Source organism: Carassius carassius, chromosome 21 (assembly GCF_963082965.1).
Source record: "Carassius carassius chromosome 21, fCarCar2.1, whole genome shotgun sequence".
NCBI classification, from domain to species: domain Eukaryota; kingdom Metazoa; phylum Chordata; class Actinopteri; order Cypriniformes; family Cyprinidae; genus Carassius; species Carassius carassius.
In genome coordinates this window covers 26,562,484-26,586,473 of record NC_081775.1, presented here as the reverse complement: position 1 = coordinate 26,586,473, position 23,990 = coordinate 26,562,484, and the positions used below count along the sequence as shown (strand labels likewise).

General features: G+C 37.2%; 1 protein-coding gene and 1 long non-coding RNA gene across 3 annotated transcripts; one reads left to right on the top strand and one right to left on the bottom strand.

The window, feature by feature from the left end:
• Window positions 1-88: 88 nt before the first annotated feature.
• On the bottom strand, window positions 89-23,915 carry LOC132098022 (GTPase NRas-like). The gene is made up of 5 exons (XM_059504110.1): window positions 23,638-23,915; window positions 4,294-4,425; window positions 3,190-3,368; window positions 2,069-2,225; window positions 89-1,900 (listed from the first exon to the last, which is right to left on the bottom strand). The coding sequence occupies exons 2-5, from the start codon at window positions 4,402-4,404 to the stop codon at window positions 1,781-1,783; spliced, it is 567 nt and encodes a 188-aa protein (XP_059360093.1). The 5' UTR covers window positions 4,405-4,425; window positions 23,638-23,915; the 3' UTR covers window positions 89-1,780.
• On the top strand, window positions 11,467-19,980 carry LOC132097236 (uncharacterized). 2 transcript variants are annotated; one of them, XR_009422700.1, is made up of 5 exons: window positions 11,467-11,730; window positions 13,216-13,374; window positions 13,570-13,647; window positions 19,560-19,611; window positions 19,691-19,980. It is a non-coding gene; the product is annotated as an uncharacterized LOC132097236 (long non-coding RNA). The 2 variants fall into 2 exon arrangements; XR_009422699.1 differs by lacking the exon at window positions 11,467-11,730 and having other exon boundaries at window positions 12,986-13,374.
• Window positions 23,916-23,990: the final 75 nt, after the last annotated feature.

Below are 23,990 nucleotides of genomic sequence, written 5' to 3'. Positions count from 1 at the left end.
ATTTACACACACACACACACACACACGCACGCACACACATATACACTCGTACATCCATGGATATGTAGGAGAAATACACACAATATGCTCAGTTTTCAATTAATTTACTGGTAAAACTTGTTGTAATATGATAGGCACATTAAACATCTGATAAACATATTTCCACCCCAAGAAAAGACATGAAATGTTTGTTTCACAATTTTCTGACTAAAGACTAAAGTCTGAGATAGTAATAAGATAGTAAAAAAAATTATAATAATATAGTTTTCATATAGCTGATAAAGAAAGGATTGTTAATGTAATGGCAAACTTGGTTTGTATTCTATAGAAAACATCCTGCCTCTGTTAAAGCAAAGACGGAAGGCCAAACGCAAACAGTACAATTAATGGGAACATGTTTTCAGATTTCACTGTTAATGAAATCAGGCACAGGTTCATATAAATGCCTTATAAATAACACAATAGTCAACACCAATAATAGTTTTAAAGTCTTGATAAAACTTCACTGAACAGACTTGAAAATAAACATCGCAGCAAACCTTACTGTAGTCTGTTAAAATCCCAGCTAAATGCATTTTTACAGCTTCCATATGAAAATTTAAGACATTATTTAACATGGGCTAAAAGATGTCATGCTATACAGGACGCAGAAGGTGGCACACAGATTTGGCATGCGCTTTACACCAGCAGCACCAAGATTCAAAAGGCCCTTTAAGTAAGATCCATCGCATCCGATGTGGGAAATCTGATTTTTTTTGTATCTAAACCAAGTCATTCTATTCATTATGTATTATGTGTCAAAATATGCAATTAACATCTGACAGCAAAGAGGATAAAAAAACTCTAGACTCTAGAGTGAAGAACTACAGTATATGAGACAAAATGGTAAAAGTAAATGCTAAACAATCTCTTTGGCTACAACAAAAAAATAAAAAAGGGTGAAAAGAAAGGCAAAAGGGAAAGAAAGAAATAGAAATAATCCCATACATTTCTGAAGATCTTCTGCGTTCACAGTATTCCTGAGCATTGACCTACGGATTAAGATTAAAGGGCATTTCATGTTCTCTCTTTTCAGGTCTGAGATTTTGGGTGGACAATTTTAATAATATTTATATGACTATTACAAGTTTACAAGTTACAAGTAATTGTCACATTTTTTGACAATTAAGCACATTCTCATTAGAGAAAAAACTGAAGTATTTATGCATCATAGTATATTTAGGCTATATTACAGTAAAATGTACTGCATCACAACAATGGGTATCACCAATGTGAATAATGGGAATTACAAATAAAACATTTGGATGCATTAACGATGAGAATTTCTGGGAGGGATGTCTATGAAAATGTTAAAACGTGAAAAAAGCTTCAATACATAATTTCTTAATTCTTAAAATTTTGTGGTGAAACGTGGGCATGTTTTTATGAGATGCACCATTCTGCAATTTAGAATTTATGTTCATCAACGCCAATGTGTTGTTGTGTTCATAACAGCTCAGAAGCCAAGAAAGAAGAACTCAATGCCTGTTTACATTTTTCTTCCCAATGAACAGGGAAAACCCAAGTACTAAATGAGACAAACGAGCCTCTGTTGAAACATGTAAATGTCCAAAGGCCTCATTTTTCTATTACAGCAGGCCAACAGGAATGATGACCAGTTGTGCATGAATCCCTTTCAGCCAGCAGAGGGCGAACTCTGCACACACGCAGTCACGTGGCTTCTAGCTGCCTGGTCAACACACTGCTAATAAAACAAAAAACAAAGGGGGAGGCAGTGCAGTCACATGACTTCACAGGACACACCCAGACAGCCCTGCTTCCTGTCTTCTCTGCTGTTGAGCTTTTTCATGCGATAATGTCGGATCTCACGGACGAGGGTGTAAAAAGCGTCCTCAACCCCCTGAAAAACAAAAATAGACAAAGGATATTTTTTAGCATTGAAGAGTTATGCTTGGTTTGATATTACAGTAAAAGCCATCACCTGACAATAAAGTGAATATAAGCAAGCTACACTAATACACAAACGGTTTCATGAAAAGCAGAGAACTGACGAAAAGTCTTTGCCCACCTGTCTGGTCTTGGCAGAAGTTTCTACAAACTCAATGCCGTAGCTTCTGGCAAGTTCCTGAGCTTGCTTGGTGTCCACCGTTCTGGCCAAATCGCACTTGTTCCCTACTAGGACCATGGGAACATCATCGGAGTCCTTCACGCGCTTGATCTGTTCTCTAAAAGCACATTACCATATTACAAACTTTGTGAAAAACATATTACAAATACGCCATATTTATAAGAGAAATTATGACATTACTGATATGTCTTGCACTTCATCCACTTGCTTAAAGGGGTCATGGCACGAGAAATCAAATTTGCCAAATAGGATGTCTTTGTACCATTAAAACATGTAAGTTTCATAGCTTAAAAAAAATCCTCCTCATTATTAACAAAGCATTTATTTCATTAAGCTCCAAAAACAGCTCGTTCGGATCTGTGGGGGCATGATGATGTCACAGGGCTGCAAACATTTGCATAAAGGCCACCATCCTTCTAGTGTTCAATCACTGAACGGCTGACACTTGATTATGCGACGTGACACTCGCATTTAGCATTTAGCATAGACACTCCACGCTCTTGAGTCTGTCGTTAAAAGGACAACTGAAATGAATGAACGTTTACTTTGACACGTTTGGGTTAAATAGATCGTTCGTGTCTTTGTGCAGATATAAGAAGGATCCCAGCATAAGGAACAAGTGGAGAGTTTTCAATTTTCAGTTTCAATTGCATCCTAGATCGCATCATACAATTATTTAGAGCATTATGTTTTGTAAACAAGGCACAGTGTCATGGGGAGTTTACAAAAAAACGATAGTTGAAAGATGAAGCGGTACTAGATTTCACTGCAGCTGTATCAATCTGGAAGTAAATGATTACATAATGCTTGCTTTGTCAGGAAATTACCATTTTATTTTTATTATGTTGTCAAAACACACATGCCATAGTGAGGGGGCACTGATACAGTTTCCTATGCAATGACGTTAGCCAATCATAACAGTGGCTGATTACCGACACACCCCTTAAAAACAGAGGGTCCGAATGAGCATTGAAAATAATCTTTAATTATTTTCCTACATTTTTTTTTTGCAAATTTCTTTTTATTAACTTTATAAGTATATGGTATATAAGTATACGGACCTGTACAAATGCACATCGGCGAAGGATTTGAGGTTGTTTATGGCAAAGACACAGAGGAAACCCTCTCCTGTCCTCATGTACTGGTCCCTCATTGCGCTGTACTCTTCCTGACCTGCAGTGTCCAGGATGTCCAGCAGACACGTCTCACCGTCAATCACCACCTGCTTCCTGTAAGAGTCCTGAAGACACGGACATGATTAGCAGTGGAAATCTGCATATAGCCTGACAGTCTCATGATTACATGACTCAAACTAAACATTAGAGTAATGGACGTATACCGTATTTTCCGGACTATAAGTCGCACTTTTTTTCATAGTTTGACTGATCCTGTGACTTATAGTCAGGTGCGACTTATTTATCTAAATTAATTTGACATGAACCGAGAGAAATGAACCAAGAGCAAACATTACCGTCTCCAGCCGCGAGAGGGTGCTCTATACTGCTCAGTGCTCCTGTAGTCTACACTGAAGACAGAGCGCCCTCTCGTGGCTGTAGACGGTAATGTTTTCTCTTGGTTCTTGGTTCTAAATAAATGCGACTTATACATGTTTTTTTCCTCATCATGACATATTTTTGGACTGATGCGACTTATAGTCCGAAAAATACGGTATACATATATCCTATTCTAATTAAATATTCAATGCAGGCCATGATGATGGTCATGTGTTAAATATCAAATATGAGAAGTCCACTAGTACATTCTAAAAATTTAGGGTCATGCACTAAATTGATCAAAAGAGACATTTGTAATGTTACAAAATATTTATATTTCAAACAAATGTCACAAATGTTTTTTTTTTTTTATTGTCACAGTTCCACAAAAATATTAAACAGCACCACTCTTTTCAACATTGGTAATAATAAGAAATGTTTCTTGAGCGGCAAATCATTATATTAGAATGATTTCTGAAGGATCACGTGACACTGAAGACTGGAGTAATGATGCAGAAAATTTGTCTCTGCATCACAGGAATACATTACATTTTAAAATATATTAAAACAGAAAATAGTTATTTGAAATTGTGATAATATTTAACAATATTACTGTTTTTACTGTGTTTTCATCAAATAAATGCAGCTTTGACAGTTCAAGTAATTATGTACCTCAATAGTAGGGTCATATTCATCCACAAAATGATTTTGAATGAGCTGGATGGTTAAAGCACTCTTCCCAACACCACCTGCTCCCACAACAACTAACTTATACTCCGTCATCTTACAGTCCTGAGAGACCACCTGTGAGAGAGAGAGACAGATAGAATGCACAAGCATATAGTAAATAACACTTTAGTACTCACAAACAGATTGACATACAAATAAATATCACAAATTGTCTGTGTTTGTATACTAGTTTGTTACTGCTTTGGCAATGTTAGAATTTTTGCCTAAACCGAAAGAGTTTATCAGAGTAATAAAACACACTACCATTTAAAAGTTTAGGGTTGGTTTTTCAAAGAAGCCTTACATTCACCAAAGATGCACATTTGATCAAAAATACAGTAAAAACAGTACCATTGTGAAATATTATTATCATTTAAAAGAACTGGGGCCGGATACACAAAAATCTTCTTAAGAAATAAATTAAGAAATTTCTTAAGATAAATTTCACGAAGTTCGTAAGAATGTTAGGGTAAGTAGGTGGTGGTAAATGTTTTAATGATTAAGTCATTGAGTCATTTATGAATTCGTTTGATTCGTTCAAATGGCTGATTCATTCAGTAGTGAAGTAAATGGTTCTTTATGAATGTTTCATTGAATCATTAGGCTTGTTCGACTTGAAGCGGGTCGTCACCATCTGACCGATCGGTGTGTGACATCAAAGAACCGCAAGAGCTCAGAGAGCAGACGACTCCTTGTGCTTTTGAATCGCTCTCGCGGTACTTTGATGTCAAACACCGATCGGTCTGTGCAGCGCCACTTCAAAGCCAACGCATGGCCAATTGTTCAACGCGCCAAATGGTTCACCAAATTCCACATTGTGTCTAAAATAACACAATATTAATTTCTTAATGACCTTTTGTATAACAGGAGTGTCACATTTGCACTCTTTTGATATTGCACTTAGTCTACTTTTCGTTTGCTATTTCTTAACTATGTGATGTAAATATGAGACACAATCTCAAACGGGCATTTTGCCCCATATCTTGAATTTTATGGATATTCTCTAGGCTCCATCATGCAGTAATTTGTTGCCCTGCCTCATATTAGTCATCAATGGACTGTATGAAATGGCAGATGATCCACATAGGCCTGGGACAGGGTAAGTGCGTTAAATGTGTTAATAATTTTAACGCTGTTGTTTTTCTCCATAATTAATCTAATTAATAAGTTAAATTACCAGCCCTAATATATATATATATATATATATTATATTCATATATATATATTTTTTTAGGGCTGGTAATTTAACTTGTTAATTAGATAATTGACACTGTCACTGACCCCCAAACTTAACAATAAATTATACAGAATTATTTCAGTCGTCTCGTCTCTGAGATGCTAAGAAAAGTAACATGCTCCCATGCTCCACTTGATTTATTAATTGTATCCTTTATTTTTCCAGAAATGTCCCACTGAGATAAAAGAAAATCTCTTCTTCGAGGGAATCCTGGACAAGATGAGCTTATAAAAGTTTCACAAAAACACACAAGGTTAAATTATATACAGCCAAAGCAAAAAAGTAATCATGAATCAACAAATGAATTAAAACAGCAACATGGTTCATTCACGACTTGACCACAGCACCCATGCATGCAAAGCTTTATGCAGGGTTCAGCAGTTGTCAGGGTGACAGTTTACAGACAGTGAATTAACAGGATATTGCACAGTGAATGATAAAATGTTGTCTTATGTACCTTCTCATTTTTATGACTCATTCTGGAGGCTATTCAACAATTTCCCCACTGTAATATGACCATTGACATCACGACAGTAATAACAGTTTCTTTAAGAAAGCATCCCCCTCTGCAAACATTACCCCACAATCTATTTATAGAATGGCTAAATGTCAAAGTCATTCTCAGAGTACAGCCAGGAAAAAACATAAACCTGAGAGAGAAGCAGAGGTCACTGACCCCCGGAGCTGTTTACTTGACATTTTACATGCTCAACCTAGACCTGAGACACAGATTTCAGCTCAAAACATCTTTTTTTACTTTTATCAATTTAAGATATTACACATGCATGTTTAATCAAAATGGTAAGCTATGCATCTGAGCACATTGATCTAAAGAAAAGAAAAATTTAATTACATGCTCTTCCTCTTCAACAACTTTCCCTTTTCCACTGACGTCACTGTGTGGCCAATTGGATAATGTTAACCAACAGCCAACCAGCAAACTCACATTCAGCCCGGATATAAAAGTAAAACACACATTACAGAAGTAAAATGGGTTGTGAACTATGGAAGCTGGTTTCTGCAAATTGTAAAGTCGGCAACACCGGTGGAGCAGTGGTTATTTTAGATTGAATAAAGTATGAATTTGAAATTCACAGACAACTTTCTAATTCATTTTTTAACAAATATTGTGTACAAATCCTTTGGCTCAGTTCAAAACATTTGTATACAATACTTGAAAATTATTCGTTGATTTAGGTGTGTTGACAAAAAATGAATTTGAGTATATGTGCGTTGATCATCTGATTACTCCGGCTTTGCTACCGTTCGGACATTCTAGCTTACTGCTCTGCGCTTTGCTTCTTATTTCTGTACTTTTCTCAGATTTTTCTAAGATTTCTACATCAGCAGATCAGCACAGTGCTCAAAAAACTGATTTTTTGGCACAAACGCTAAAACTAAAAACTCTTTGGGACTGGAATAATACTACAAAAAGAAAACTTTGCCTCCCACTGCCAGCAGCTTACATTCCAGAGAGGGGAAAACAACTGCCTACATTCAAATAGAAGAGAGAAAAAATGCCTCCTGTTGGATCTACTTGTTGCATGAACTGCTGCAAACTTCTACAAAGGATTGTGATTCTTGAAACAAAGTTACTTGCTGGAATTCCAAAACAGACGGAACACTTAGCAGACCGTCGTCATGGACCTTCTCAGCATACAGCCGGTGAGTCCCACGAATCTTATGAATCTCAACAGTTTATACCAAGTGTAGAGGAACAAGCCGAAACTGATCATCACACTAATCGATGGCACAAACAGGGAGCGAGACCCAAAGGAACACGAAATATCAGATTGTCACGAGTTTCTCGTATTGCTGCCGTAGCTTCCTCTACCCCAGATTCGACTATGACAAGGCTTGTGAATACTGGCATTCAACCACCCCCTATACATCTTGAGAACAGATTTGAAGCATTAATGAATGTGGGTGAGGAATCCCCAAATGTATTTAAAGATGGATCTGATCAGCCAGCAGCTAACATCGCTACTAACAGGCGCTCAAGGACGAGCAGACAGCGGCATTCAGCTCAGAGCGCAGCCGAGTCAAAGACTCTGATAGTGGGTGACTCTGTTATCAGAAACATCCGTAGCAAGACTACAACAACATGCTGCCTTCCTCAAGCAACGGTCTCTGATGTGAACAAGGAACTTAAGAACATTCTGATGAAGCACAAGACTGCAAATCGAATCATCATCCATGTGGGGAAGAATGATATTCGCAAAGAGCAGTCAGAACTCCTTAAGAAGGACTTCAGTGAACTCTTTGAAACACTTCGAAGACTCAAAGTTCAGTCGTTCATCAGTGGACCACTCCCAGCAAGGGGAACAAATATGTTTTCACGGTTGCTTGGGCTGAACACATGGCTACAAAGATCTTGTAATATAAAAGGAGTGAATTTCATTGACAACTTCAATCTTTTCTGGGGCCATAGACAATTGTTTAAACCGGATGGCGTCCACCCAAACAAACTTGGTGCTAGAGTGTTTAAGGACAATATCTACTTTTTCCTCCGTCATCCTTCAGCAGAGTGTGTCAATCCATTCAGCACACACACACCGGGTCCGAGTCATCATGTGGTTGATATATCCCACAAGGACACTGATAACACCACACAGCCAAAACAAGCACTGCTCATGGACACTATCCCGGCTGAGCCCTGCCCACAGAGCTCCTCACAGACTGACTGTGACGTATCAAAACAGCTACAAGATTCAGCACCCAGGGATGACTTTCTGGAAAACAGCCAGGGAAAGAAAGGACAACATATCGCAGCCACCGGAAACACCAGAGACACAGCCCATCTCACCAGACACATTATCACTTTCTCCAGCATCTCCACCTCTGTGCTTCTCATAGAAAATGGAGGAATTGGTGTATGCTGGGACTAAACTCTCTCACTCATTTGCTGCAAGCCCGCAGATATCACAAAAAAAACGGCAGGCCCCAAAACCACCAAAGCCTGTGGTCCCTGCTCCTGCGAGAGCTCTTCGACCACTGCCACAACGCCAGGGCCCAAACCCTCTATCTGCTGAAGGTGAACCAAAAACAACTGATAGCAGCTCTCAGTGATGTGTCGGGTCCCCGCTATAATAACAGCAACATTCACAAATGCCTACTGAACAAGTGGGAACCCAGTGTGCCTGTAGCTTTCTCTATTTCAGTTTTATCACGTGATAGAAAGTCTAAGGCCATCTCAAGCCGAAGGGCAAACTCATCTAATCTGCGGCCTATTATGCATCAAACTAAAATTGATGTAAAGACACAAAGCACAGCCATCAAGTTAGCATCTTTAAACATTCGCTCACTAAAGAATAAATCATTTCTAATCAATGACTTTATAACCACAAACAATCTGGATTTTATGTTTCTAAACGAAACATGGCTTGAAGACAGCTGCAATGCAACAGTCCTTAATGAAGCAGCCCCTCCTAACTTCACTTACATGAGTGTCTGCAGGACTGTTAGGAGAGGTGGGGTGTAGCTGCTCTATTTAAAGATGTCTATCAATGCAAGCAAGTGTCATTTGGTCAGTACTTGTCTTTTGAATATCTAGGGATTGTGCTGAAAGGTGCTCCACGCATTCTGTTTATTATTATTTACAGGCCTCCAAAATACTCTCCAGCCTTTGTTGAAGAGGTCACAGAAATGTTATCAATGATTTTCTCAGAGTTTGACTGTTTTGCTATTGCAGGGGATTTTAATATTCACATAGATAATTCAGAAAACAAAACTACAAAAGAAATGATAACGGTTCTAAACACTTTTGACCTGACTCAGCATGTGCATGGACCCACACACAAAGGTGGACACACTCTAGACTTAATCATCAGTAGGGGTCTAAACATTTCATCCATTGTTATTAAGGACATAGCACTATCTGATCACTTCTGTATTTTCTTTGATATTTTGATGTCTGCTACAACTGAATCTAGATCGGTCTCTGTCAGAAGGAGATGCATTAACGAGAACTAGTGATGCACCGAAATGAAAATTCTGCACCGAAACCGAAAATTTAGGATGCACTTGGCCGAAAACCGAAACTGAAGCCGAAAATGGCTTCTTTTAAAAACGTATATATATATATATATATTGCTTGGATTTAATGGATCTGAATTGAAAAATCACAATATAATAATCAAACTTTTATTAACAGTTACATAAAACATAAAATATTTTTAACAATAAATATAAATAATAATTATTCTTCAAGTTTTATGTTCCATCAAATAAAATAGTTTTTTAAAAATTGTGCAAAAAAAAAATCCACAATTTTGGAGATTTTTGCAGAACAAATGCTACATATTGCAACTTTGGTGTCCTCTCGTATAGGGCTGTCACTTTTGTGAAAAAAATATCCTGTTCGATTTTTGAGACATAGGCAAAGTGTTCATTGAATCGTTAGTAAATTGCCTATATTTGGCGTTGATCCGTTTTTCAACGCCAAATATAGGCAAATCCACTGACAACTAAACAGGCATTAGGGCCAACGTAAAGAGGGCGCTTGAGACGAGCACAAGTCAGCAATGTGGACTGCCATAACATCAATGAAAAACATTACTGTAGGCTACATTGATATTATGCACTAATAGGCTGTGTGTGTGTGTGTGTGTGTGTGTGTGTGTGTGTGTCAGAACCTGCAGTTGCTGCGTGACGCGCGTTCGTTGCGAGCGTATAGTGGGCGAGCTGGACGCGCTCCGAGAGAAGGCCGTTAAAATCGATTCCCTATTTTCGTTTTCGAAACTTGTGTTGGTTGGTCCGATCGATTGTGCAGCTTTTGTGACAAGCTTTTTTTGATTGTGACAGCCCTTTGACATGCTTAATCTTTGATAGGCAGACGCGTGATAACAGCTCGACCGTGAGTGAAACCTAAGCGCTTGTGCACGGATGGGAGGGGCGGGTGACATTCATTTTCGGTTTACGTTTTCAGCTGTTTTTTTTTATTTCGGCACGAAACCGATAATGCCATTTCGGCCGAAAATTTTCGGCGGCCGAAATTTCGGTGCACCCCTAACGAGAACACAAGTGTACTATTTATGGAGGCTATATCTTTAACACCAAGCATTTCTGCAGACTCTGTTGATACTCTGCTTGATTCATTCAACTCAAAAGTTAAGAATGTTATTGATGATATTGCTCCAATAATAATCAGAAAGAAAACAAACAGACAGAAATCAGTTTGGAGAAGATCAACAGCAGCTCAGACTATGAAAAGACAATGCAGAAAAGCAGAGCGGATGTGGCGGAAGACAAAACTTGAAATTCACAATAGCATCTACAAAGACAGCCTTCATGCTTTTAATGTGAAACTAGCCACAGCTAGACAGAATTTCTTCTCAAACCTTATAAACAGTAACTTAAATAACACTCGTACTCTTTTTGCCACTGTTGAGAGACTGACAAACCCCCCCAAGTCAGATTCCCAGTGAAATGCTATCAGACAGCAAATGCAATGAGTTTGCATCCTTCTTTTCTGAGAAGATCATCAATATCAGGAAGGCAATTAGCACATCCTCAAGTAATGCAGAGGTCAGACAGATTAGACCACAATATAAAAAAGATACTATGTCGATTTTTGAAGCAATTGATAGCAAAATTCTGGAAGACATAGTGCAGCACCTAAAATCGTCAACCTGCTATCTTGAGATTGGGATCACTCTCTATAATGTGCCAATGTTTCATTCAAACTATTTCAATGTCCCTCAAAACGGGCAGGCAGCAAACAATCAAAAACTAGATAAACAGTCCAACGCAAAACACTAAGGCAAGGCAAGGAAGCAACGAAAAGCACGGGAACAATGGCTGGCGAGGAATGAACATACAAACAGTACTCAGCAATGTGAGTGAGAATGTGTGCAATCTTTATAGTCCTCCTGATAGGAAACACACTCAAAAAAATGGATTTGTGGCACTGTTCGTTTTACACAGATATGTTTTGTTAAAACAACACAAGTATATTTAGTTTTCCGCCAAAACACAATTGTATTGTGCTTAATCAACTTAAAATGTTTCATTTTCAATTTTACTTAATTATCAATCGTTAAACTAACGTAAAGTGTTTAATTTTGTAATTAAAAAAAAAACGGAAGTGACGATTTCCAACGCATTTGATGACGGTGCGAAGGAGAGCAAGAGGTACCAGTCAGGTAAGAAAATCTAAAGTTTTTCTTGTGTTAAGTCAAAGTCTTTAATTTCTCTTAGAGTTTCTGTTTTGGGGTGCTTTTGTTTTGCAGTCTAGTATTGTGTAATCTGTTTACTGCACCATTAATAGATGATTTTGAGCGGTTGGGAGATGTGAAAGCGCACGACTCTCTGTAAGGTATTGACTTGAGTAACTTATATATATATATACTTGGGCTGAAACAATTAGTCGACATTATCGACAACGTCGACGATAAAAAAAAATTGTCTGCAAATGTTTTTGAGTAACGTTAGTTGTTTGATCTCGTATGCCTAATGTGAAAGCCTCCAATAATGCAGTTTGACCAGTGTGGCGCTGTAGCGCAAGATTGTAGTACACTCTCCTGATTCAATTCAAAAGAAGAAGATAGCACTTCAGTTTGAGCAAACCGAGCCGATCCGAACCTTGGATGAATATGTAAATATATACTGCACGCCTTGCTCTCAATAACTGCATAAACACAACAAAAACTGACCGCGATGTAAAAGCAGCTCTTAAGAACATATTTGATTACAGCGATGTGGATGTTTGCACGAACTCTGAGGTTCTCCAGCCACTCCAGTAAAGAAATGTCCAGTCACGTTTATTTATATAACAGTCCTTATGCAATAGATAGCTTTTCAATATTAAACATGAAAATACAGAGTCAGTGTCGCTAGAATTATAACGTGATTTCCTGTTATAAAGCAGCTCTCCAGTGTGGAGCTAGCTAATCATACATTTATTTTATAATTGTGGGAAATAGTTCATTAAAGTTTTAGTTCTGCGCTAGATCAAACCAAACTGTTTTAAATATCATAACCCAATAAGGTATTTTAAGAGAGATTGTATTTATTAGTAAAATGTTTATCCAAAAATAAAACGTCACTTAAATCACTTACCTTTACTTTTATTATACATATGGCTTACAATAAGAGATGTTAAGAGGCAGAATGATTTGTCATTCAGCCACTTCCTCCTATAGCTAATCAAATGGCGAATAGGAGTTTCTCTCTTTTCTCATTTTGTGTGCAAAATATATTTATTTGTATAAATTAATTGTATACTAGTAATACATAATGACTTTCAAAAGCGGAAGTAATTCCCTTTATTTGTTAGAATATGTATATTTTAACTAATGGCAAAAAGCTAAATAATAAATAAATGTCTAACCATATAATGTGACCGAGTTTGGAGAGCCCTGGCTCAGCACAGTGAAAGTATTTGAAGATTTGTTTATGAACATGGCGGTGTGGTCATACAATGACTTTAAACCGGACACTACTCTGAGCTGTTCACATTATACAAATGCTCCAGATATGTAATCAGGTTCACCATTTTGGAATGGTAAACATGACACTATTCATCACTCACACAAATAAATCACTTAATATTTTGATAATTGAATTGGTTTTTGCTGTTAAACGTTTTTTTTTTTTTTTGTAACACATTGCACTTTATGTGTTTACAGATTTGTGCAGAATTTGAGACATACAAAATTACCATAGGCCCATTAGAATCAACAGTCTTTGCCAAACTGGATCCGCACTACAGAACTTATGAAGATGTTTGCATACTGAAGAAGAGTCCTTGGACAAATACTGAAACCCTCTTGGTGCCCACTAGACAGGTGGAACAAGAACAACTGCACTCAACACAACCTCGTATTAAAACATTATTCTCTCACTGGCCACTGTAAATTGACAAAAAAAGACAGATAGATTAAGATTAGGTTTATTAATACAAAAAATACAAAATATGTGGTATTACTATAAACTGACTATGAATGAATTTGCCTCCCAAAAACAATTCATTTTGATGCAAGGCAGGGGTGTCCAGACCTGCTCTAGGAAAGCCAGTGTTCTGTGGAGTTCAGCTCTAACACACCTGCCTGGAACTTCTAGTAATACTTTAATGTTTTAAACTTCCCAAGAACCTTAAATAGCTGGTTCAGGTGTGTTTAACTGGCTAGGTCACCCAAAAATAAACATGTCATTAATTACTAGGGCTGTCACTTTTAGTTCGAAAATCGATGGCACAATCGATCGGACCAACCAAAAAAAGTTTCTAAAATGAAAATAGGGAATCGATTTTAACCAAATATGTACACTATTCATTTTAAAATAATTAAACAATTAAAAATATAGATGTAACAAACCTCACAAACAAGCAGAAAAAGAAAAAGAATTCCGAAAGTGCAGTATGCGTTGCAAAAGCTAGACAAAAAATACCAGCAATTTTACGAGCCTATAAGACCCAGTGACGTCGAAAGCGACCTTTTATGCTGCGTTCACGCCAAAAGCGAATAGAGCGTCTGGAGGTCTCGCGGCGCGGTAGACGCGAATTCGCCTCATTCGCGCTTCTAGTTACAGGAGATTCTGAGTTATGATATAGCAAGCTGACAGTGACCGGCTTCTGTGGTGGAGAATTGCGCAGCTGTACCTGAGTGTCCCTGGGACATCAGTGCGGTCGGAGCGCGTCTTCTCAACAGCTGGACATATAGTGAATAAAAAAAACGCTCTGCTCTGGACACATGGCCTGTTCTCAAGTCCGTTTAAAGTTAAATTTTTTTGAACAGTTGTTTGAAATGGATTGAATCATTATTTAAAATAATCTTGGAGATTACTTATGTCTTAATAATCGAAAATGATTTTTTTCACAAAAGTGACAGCCCTATTACAGACATCCCAACCTGAAAAAAGTCCTTTCAGGGAGGACCCCCCCCCCCCCCAATTTATTTTTTTTCATTTTTGCTTTTATTTATTTTCCATTGCAACTTTAAACAGGTCTAAGGAGTTGGTTGTTTTCATGTAGCCTTGGCAACTAACCTGAATAATATGCAGATGTATATTTGTATATATATTTGCAATCATATAACCCTCCATGGGCAATGCTTGAGCAAGACTGTCATTATGTTTGACACCTATAAGACAGGGGTACACTTTCGTGTAGTCTGCCGTAAAATGTGTCTTATACTTTTTTTGTTTTGTGGCACTCTCCCTCTGCAATGGTGCTCCTGTTTCTACTAGATAGACATAACTGATTAATTTTGTTCGGGACAAGAGATAAAAGCCCGCCCACACTGACAATTGATTGGTTGATTTGCAGAAACAGGCCAATCAGGATGCTCTCTGTCTTACATGCGCTTCTTACACACGCACATTAGCACACACACGCAAGGTCTCTCGCTCCCTCTCCCTCTCTGCCATGCGTGCGCTACACGGTTTGAAACACAGTATCTGTTTCGCATGCGCGCTTTTGCTCGCTCGGTATAGTTTCCGGGAGATTTTAATTAATTTGCGGGTCTCAGGGAGCCGCTTTCAATATGCGGGAGACTCCCGGAACTTCCGGGAGACTTGGGATGTCTGCTATTAATTACTCACCCTCATAGATGTAGGGTGCTTCTCAATTCATATTTGTGCATCCTCGTTTCCTTTCCTCGCTTCCTTTCCTCGTGTCTTAGCACCACCCTTTCAGGATGCGAGGGAAGGACGCAAGGAAAAGACGTGAGGATGGAGGACTTGAATCAAGTGAAATGATTTATCCTCGCTCCCTTCAGCGTCATCAGCTGTAATTAAAGGGATCTGCCCTTATGTTGTTAAAGTTTGTTAATTAAGACATTCATAATAAATATTAATAAAGCAAGATGCCCTGTTTGAAATATATGACATGCATGGTTTATTTGAAGTGAAAAGGTAAAATATAAATAAAAACTATTACAACAGATGTGAAGGGGGAGGAGAATTTATATGTGCGTCACGTTAAGTCGATAAAAGACTTCCGCATAGGATAAACCTGTGTATCCTCGCTCATCGCTCCTCATGGAGCCTCCTCCCTCCTCGATCCTTGCCTCCTCATGGTGCAATTAGAGAATTGAGATGTCCTTCAAGATGGCTGTGCTCGATCGGTTTCCGGGTCATAGGATGGAGGACGGAGGAGCGAGGAGACGAGTAGGGATATTGAGAATAGTGATAGGAAGTTCGGATCATTTTACCGACTCGGACTTTTGAGTCTCGTTCAGCAAAATGAACGAATCTTTTTTCAAGTCATTTCGTTCATTTCGTTCATTTTAGCAAAATGTAATGAAAATGTTATGTGTTACTTCCCCAACACATCTAGTACTTACGCAAACGTTGATCCCACTAAAAACAGTACAAAACTAAAATGCTATAAGATACAGAAAAAAAAAATCCTTCTTTACCTGGGTCTTCAGTCTGTGATTAGCTCACTTCAACTCTTATCTGACAAGAGTCCTCGGGTTTAAGTCATTCCTTAATCACGTGACAGCCACATGGGCAAAACTAACGCAGTCTTGAGTCAGAAAGAGAATTGATTAGTTCATCTCATGAGTCTTTCGGGTCTCGGGTCGAGTTTGACTCGTTCCTTAATCACGTGACAGCCACATACGCAAAACTAACGCAGTCTTGAGCCGGAAAGAGAATTGATTAGTTCATCTCATGAGTCTTTCGGGTCTCGGGTCGAGTTTGACTTGTTCCTTAATCACGTGACAGACCCATACGCAAAACTAACGCAGTCTTGAGCCGGAAAGAGAATTGATTAGTTGATCTCATGAGTCTTTCGGGTCTCGGGTCGAGTTTGATTCGTTCCTTAATCACGTGACAGACCCATACGCAAAACTAACGCAGTCTTGAGCCGGAAAGAGAATTGATTAGTTCATCTCATGAGTCTTTCGGGTTTCGGGTCGAGTTTGACTCGTTCCTTAATCACGTGACAGCCACATACGCAAAACTAACGCAGTCTTGAGCCGGAAAGAGAATTGATTAGTTCATCTCATGAGTCTTTCGGGTCTCGGGTCGAGTTTGACTCGTTCCTTAATCACGTGACAGACCCATACGCTATTTCTGTCACTGTGTTTTTGTTACTGTTTGTTGAGGATCTGTGGTTTGTTATTATTTTATAAATAAATAAAACCCTGTTATAAATAAAATATTGATTAATTTGTCTTTTTGACTGTCTATCGGTAAATAAACACTAGGCTATATAATAATATAATAATTCAAGCTTACAATAAAAAGTATTTATACTAGTTTGTTCATTTTTACTCCAATTTTGAGTTTGCTAGTATAATAATTGCTTTTCCTAGGCAGACTTGACATATTGGTGTAATATATGTATAAGAAGATTGCTCAAAAAAGGACATAATGACATATACATTAAAAGCAAATAAAATTTTGAATTTGAATTATTAATGTTAGTTTAAAACATTAAGGTTATGATAACTTCAGCTTTAACAGTTTTAACCCAGCTCAGAGTGAGGAGGATACTTCAGATCCTGGTGCTACTGCCAGTGCAGGGGCCATGTTTTGGGAAGACTTTGACGAGAGGGTAGCAAGCTTGAGGCCTTCTGCTACCTCTTCTAAGACCTCAGATGCTATAAAGGTGCAGGCCTACCTTGCAGAGCCACTCTTACCCCGCACATCAGACCCTCTGGCCTGGTGGAGGAGATGTTCACCAGTATACAAAAGCCTTTCTGAAGTCACAAAGACAAGACTTTGCATTGTGGCCACATCTGTGCCATCTGAAAGAATTTTTTCTAAAACTGGGCAGATTATCTCAGATAGAAGAAACAGACTCAGCCCATCCAAGGTCAGGGAGCTTGTTTTTTTTAATGCAAACATGCCTTAAAGCAAGTCCTAAAAATATAGCCACAGTGTGTTATTTATTTTAAAGCTTATTTATTTTTATTTATTTAGAAAAAGACTAGCTTGTTGTGCAATATTTTTGTTGTTGTTGTGATTTTAAAGGTAATTTGTTATTGTTATAAGGCTCCGTAGCTTTAGTATCTCTTCATTTTCATTTATTTTTATTTAAATGGTTTAAAATTATTTGGGGAATAGTTATACTCTTTGATATAAAGTTTTTATTTTGGCACAAAAGTGTTATTTATTTTAAAATGTATTCATTTTAAATTATTATATAAAAAAAGCAAAGCTTGTTGTGCAATATTTAGTTTTTCTTTTTTTATATTGTACTTTTAAAGTTCATTTGTTAAGGTTATTAGACCCTGTGGCTTTATTATCTTTTAGTTTTATCTTTATTATACTTTTTTATTATTTTGATTTATTTTGGAATAGTTGTCCTCTTTGTTACAAAGCTTTAATGGCACAAAAATAAACAATAAACAACAATTCAAAAGTATGTACACAGTGTTTTTTAATGTTTATAAAGTGTCATATGTTACAAAAGTATGGTTTATACAGACAATCTGATTTAATAATTACTCCAGCCAATGTTGTCACATCACGGGACAAAAGAACGAACAACCCGAAGAACCGAAAGATTAACTAATCAATTCTCTCTCCGACTCAATACTGCATTCTTTTACTGTCTATGGTTTTAGCGTACGGGGCTGTCACGTGATTAAGGAATGACTCGACCCGACCCGAAGACTCATGAGATGAACTAATCAATTCTCTTTCCGGCTCATATTGCATTGGTTTTAGCGTATGTGGCTGTCACGTGATTAAGGAACGAGTCAAAAACCCAATAGACCCGAACTATGAACTAATCAATTCTCTTTCCGGCTCATATTGCATTGGTTTTAGCGTATGTGGCTGTCACGTGATTAAGGAACGAGTCAAAAACCCGAAAGACCCGAACTATGAACTAATCAATTCTCTTTCCGGCTCAGACTGCATTGGGTTAGCGTATGGGGCTGTCACGTGATTAAGGAACGAGTCAAAAACCCGAAAGACCCGAACTATGAACTAATCAATTCTCTTTCCGGCTCATATTGCATTGGTTTTAGCGTATGGGGCTGTCACGTGATTAAGGAACGAGTCAAAAACCCGATACACCCGAACTATGAACTAATCAATTCTCTTTCCGGCTCAAGACTCCATTGACTGACAGGTGAATCCATAGACATGTATGGTGAATCACTACTACTAGAACAGAACCTATAGAATAATGCGCATGCGCGACTGAACGAATCACTCCCCGAGACGACTCGTTCTTCCCGAGTCACATTAAAGATTCGTTCAAAATGAACGAATCGTTCAAGAACGACACATCACTAATTGAGAAGCACCCGTAGTCTGAGCACGCGGACGCACTTCCGGAAAAATCGGCCGAAAAAAAGGCCAAAGACCGGCCGATTACCAATCGCGGTTTTTTTTTAGCAAAAACCGTCCGGTTTCCGATTGATGGCGGGTCAATCGGTGCATCCCTAATATTTTTATGAAAATGCGAGAGATTTCTGAACCTCCATAAAGGCTGCAATGTTCCCAGAGTCATAGTAAGGACATCAGTAAAACAGTTCATGTGACATCAATGCTTCAACCACACTTTTACAAAGGTACAAGAATAGGTTTTTGTGCAAAGAAAACAAAAATAGCGATTTTATTCAACAGTTCTTCTCCAAATCACATATGCCGCCATTATGGAGAGTAACAAGAGGCATGAACATTGCTTTCCTCTGCGTGTAATCAAGGTCAGCAGCACCATGCGCATGAATTATTTACGTGCTGTTGATAATGGTGGAAGATGCGATTTGGAGAAGAATTGTTGAATAAAGTCGCTGTTTTGGTTTTGTTTGCACAAAAAAGTATTCTTGTAGCTTTGTAAAATTATGGTTGAAACACTGATGTCACATGGACTGTTTTACTGATGTCCTTACTATGTTTCTGGGTCTGTGAATATTCCAGTTCTGTTGCTTACCGTGCAGGGTCCAGATGTGTGTACCATTTTCTGCTTGCCTGTATTTCCCATAAGAAGATGAATGACTGACTTTTTTTCCCATGTAATTTTAGTGGGGAAAAAACAAAAGCTAAATTTTGTTGTTTTCATCTTCAGACTAATGAAATTGAAGTATCCAAATGAAGACCCTAGCAGTATGGAGTACATGGTGAGTTCAAGGTTAATAAATGATTTGTTAAAGTTAATACACAAGAATTTGAGTTCTCCATCCTTTTAAATACTTCTAGGATACAGACGTTGGCAGCAATCAGGAGGTGATCAAGAAGACTCGTGGGAATCTATTTGAAGCTGCATCATTGAAGACAGTTCAGCAGAAGTTGGAGTTTTAAAGGATAAAGTTCTTCAGGACCTAGCAGTTTACAGTCTGCAAAACCATGTTTCTGGGACTGATATATGGACTGAACTTGAGCAACCCCCTGAACTCAGGTACACATTTGGAGTACTGAAGAAGTTATTTCTGGAGCCAGTTCCTGTTCCTGGAATAAGGTTTGATTGGTTACCCATGAATGCCAGTTAGAAAATGAGTAGTTTGATATTTCTGCTATTTTGTGTAATTTTTTTTATAATTCTGTAATGTGGTTTAAACTGTATTTACTGTAACTGTGTGTAATTATTTATTGCTTGTTTAACAAATACACTTTGATCATTTGTGACATCTTGTCTTTTGACTCATTACAAGACAAATCACACAAAAAAATGCTTTGTTGAAGTGAGTAACTTTAAATAGAAAATATTTAGTTAAAGTAACTAGAACTAATTGTGTGGAACCACTGTCCATAATTGAAATGAGTAATTTGAAACAAACCTCCTTAGGCCTAAAAAAAAAAAAAAAAGTTTGGTTCCGGTTGGTTGTCAGTTGAGGTCATTGGTCGGTAGGGATTTATTTTTTTTCTCCAGTGGCGGTTTTACACACACACACACACACGCGCGCTGATTTTAAATGTGTGTACCGGTACTTTTACGACAGTGATTCTGTATTCCCGTTTAAAGTCCGTTGTTGCCATAGACACGCAAAACGCACACACACACACAAAAAGCCTTCGCGGGAGTTTGACAGGCGATCTCATAGTAGATTAACATGGAGGATTTGAACTTGAAAAACGGAGTGTACAGACATCTTTTTGTAGTCAAACAACATTCTTTGTTATGTTCATTTATGTGGTTTATTTGATTTTGATGCTATAAATTAACTAGAAGCAAGAGAAGATCAGTTAGTTTTAACTGATGATCTAACTTACAGCGATCTGTTTGACACATTCAAGACCCACAAAACGGTATTTATTGTTTACATTTCTTTAAAAAATGACCACATTTGAAAGGTGAAATTACCAAATGAGACTTTGTTTCATATTAAAAGTAAGCTGGTAATGTTAATGTCCTGTCTGTCAGCATGTTGTCAGTGCCCTCTCTGTTCCGCGATATATTGTTGACTCCCCCCGTGTTTCTCTTAATGTTACGATTTCCAAACCTTAAGTAATAGCTCACTTTAGGAATTGACAGTTAAAGGGTTTTGATGCAATACTTAATGGTTTTTAACAGATTACTTAAGTGTAAAACAGCATTTAAAGGAAACTGTAATTTAATTAACGATGTGTGAAAGACCGTTCTTCCCCAGTCTCATAAAATAAATTTGGGTCGCACATAAATTGAAAGGGTCGGTCGGAAACTGGAATTAAACAATTTTTTTTTTTAGGCCTTATGTTGATAGAGTGAAACAAAATTGGCTAGATTGTAATAAACCAAAACATGTTCAGTTAACTTAACCGGTTTAAGTTAAGGCAAAGTGAATAAATTGATTTGGTTGGACATTACTATTTCACATAGATTCTTCTTCATTCAATTGTGTTGTCACAACACAAGGAGTTTGCATAGATTCAAAAAATTCCATTAATGTTATCAAAACACAATTTGGTTGTGTGGAACCACTGTCCATAATTGACTTAAGTAAGTTTAAAGAGTAATTTTTTTGAGTGCAGGTAGAGTCCGACAATGAGTTCCTAGGCAGGGGTTATGGGGAATGGAGTCCAGAATGAGTTGCAAAGGTATGGGGTGGAGTGCCCTCTAAAGCAGCTAATGGGTACTCAAATTAATGTGTCACGCCTTGATTTGATAACAATAAAAATGTAAATACAGAATTTTTGAGGGTAAAAAAAATCATTAGGCTTCTTTAAGAAAAAATAAATAAAGTTGTTTTATGCGTTCAAATAATTAGACATGCTAAAACAGAATTTGGTAACAATAAAAAAATATGGTGAGAAAAAATAAAACATTTCATAGGGCCCTAATCATGTAATTTTTGTTAAACTTTTATTAAACTTATTTGAAAATGTGTAAGTTTCGTGATTTTATTTAATTAGACTTACTTTATGATTAATACACTTTAATTTAACTATTAAAAAGGAGTGGAGTAAAATTAAAATGGAAAAAACAGAATCCAGAAAAATTCAATAACAGAATTTGCAAATAAATAAAAGGGAATTTAGGAAAAATTCAAATAAAAGGGAATTTAGGAAAAATTCATAGGGCCTTATTAGAGAGTGGTAATTTCAACATTTACTATTACTATTACTGTTATTATTATTACTACTACTACTACTTTTTGTAAATAAAGTTTTTTTTTTCAGTATCCATTTTAAAAACTATTGGTTAATTAATCGGTATCGGCCAGTGTGGTCCAACCTACCTATTGGTAATGGCAAAATCCAATATTTAGGTTAAGTATCCGCATTGCAGAGGTGATATTAATAAATAACTTTTACAGCGGGAGGTCTTCTGGATCTATACACTGGACACGTTGTCGCCTAGAGGATTAAATGAGGATTTCTTTAAAACACAGGATATTGAATTATATAATGTTTTGTGGTTATCATTTATGTACGTAGGTAGGTATTTATTGATGTTGATTAATATATTAAGATTTGTATTTTGCATAGTTCTTTATATTTGGTTTCATGTATATATATTTTCTTTTTTCTTAGTCTTTCTCTTTGTCTAACTAGTTGTTATCATGATAATATTGCACGGTCATGTGACCTTTAATTACTTGGGAGGTAGTCCTATAAAGATTGGAAAATCAGTGTTGTTCATTTGTCTGATGAAGAGCCTACGTGCTCGAAACATCACATACACTATGCGATAGTTTTTAAACAATACATTTTTGATACCTTTGTAGCTTTTGTGTTGCCAACTTTACATTTAAATATTTTTCTGCTTGTTTTTTGGTCGAGCACCCAGTTTAGATTCATATGCGTGCTTTTGCCTGCTTTTTTTTATAAATAATACAAATAATTGAAATAGAATTTTGAGATGTTAAATTGCTTATAAACCTAACGGTTACATAAAAAATCGGAAATTTAAGATAAGTTGCAAATATAGTTTCTTTTAAATTTTGTGGCAGAAAAAAAAGAGATGTAAACTCTGAAAAGTTTATATAAATTATAAAAAGGACTGAATTGTGAATATAAACTCAGAATTGTAAGAAAAAAAAGCCAGAACTGTGAAATAAAAAGATGTGTTTTATCCTATGGTGGAAAAAGGCTTCCATAAATAATGAACAGAAAATCACATTTGAAAACTCTAGAGCAACTTCATATGCCAAATAATCACTTATTATTATTATTATTTTTTTTATAAATACACTAACTTATGGTTACAAGATGAGAACAAATATCAATCTTTCGGAAAGGAACAATTTCCCTTATTCTGTTACTGCTTACATTGTTTTTCGTAATGCACAGAAAGTAACACACTTTAACCAACCATGGGGTTAGTAAGAAAATCAAACTTTATACACAATTGTGGTTGTACTCCAAGTAAATATTTACTTTACACTGGTTTGAACGTCTCATACCATCCCATTACCTTGCTTGTGGCGTTTATACTTTCACTGATTATCATGTATTGATATCATGTTTGTGATCAAATCAGGTCAAAACCCCTAAAGAAAACCAATAGGCTGATCAACAGTAAACACCTGGCACAGAAAACTTAAAAGATGTTATTAATCAGTCAAAATATCAGGAGAAATCTATTTAGACAGCTCACTATGGTTTGACGCAAAGCCTTTATAAGGAAATCAGCGGTTTAAAAATGCACTCAGTGTCAGTTCAGATGAAAATGAATGTAAACAGCCGAGGACAGAGTGAGTGTGTAAGGCGTGGAGAAGGAAACTTACCGCTTACACTGCAGTTCTGCGACCTCTGGCTGATCTGATCAACAGGGCTCTGCGAATTACTGCTCTCTCGCCCAAAATAATGCCATGAGGAGCACGTTAAACGCCACTTCACACTCGTCTGGAAGCCACGCAAACCGTACGAACAAGAGTAGTCAGGAAACTACAGATTCAGCTTGTAAAGACAGCAGTTAAATAAGTCTGAACAAAGTTTTGAATAAGAGTTGACCAAGCAGCTTCCCCCAGAACTTCACGATTCACGGCGACTTCCGGCTTCAGATTTCCACAAATCATGTCAAAATAAAAGTCATGTCGTTGTTGTTGCCTGAAATACGGCTATGTCTGATGATGTAAAA

Excerpts from the sequence above, each read along its gene's own strand:
- LOC132098022 (XM_059504110.1), bottom strand. The coding sequence starts at position 4,404 with ATGACGGAGTATAAGTTAGTTGTTGTGGGAGCAGGTGGTGTTGGGAAG. Across the intron at positions 3,369-4,293 it reads AATATGACCCTACTATTGAG|GACTCTTACAGGAAGCAGGT; the intron begins GTACATAATTAC and ends CCGTGTCTTCAG. Across the intron at positions 1,901-2,068 it reads CTTCTGCCAAGACCAGACAG|GGGGTTGAGGACGCTTTTTA; the intron begins GTGGGCAAAGAC and ends TTTGTTTTTCAG.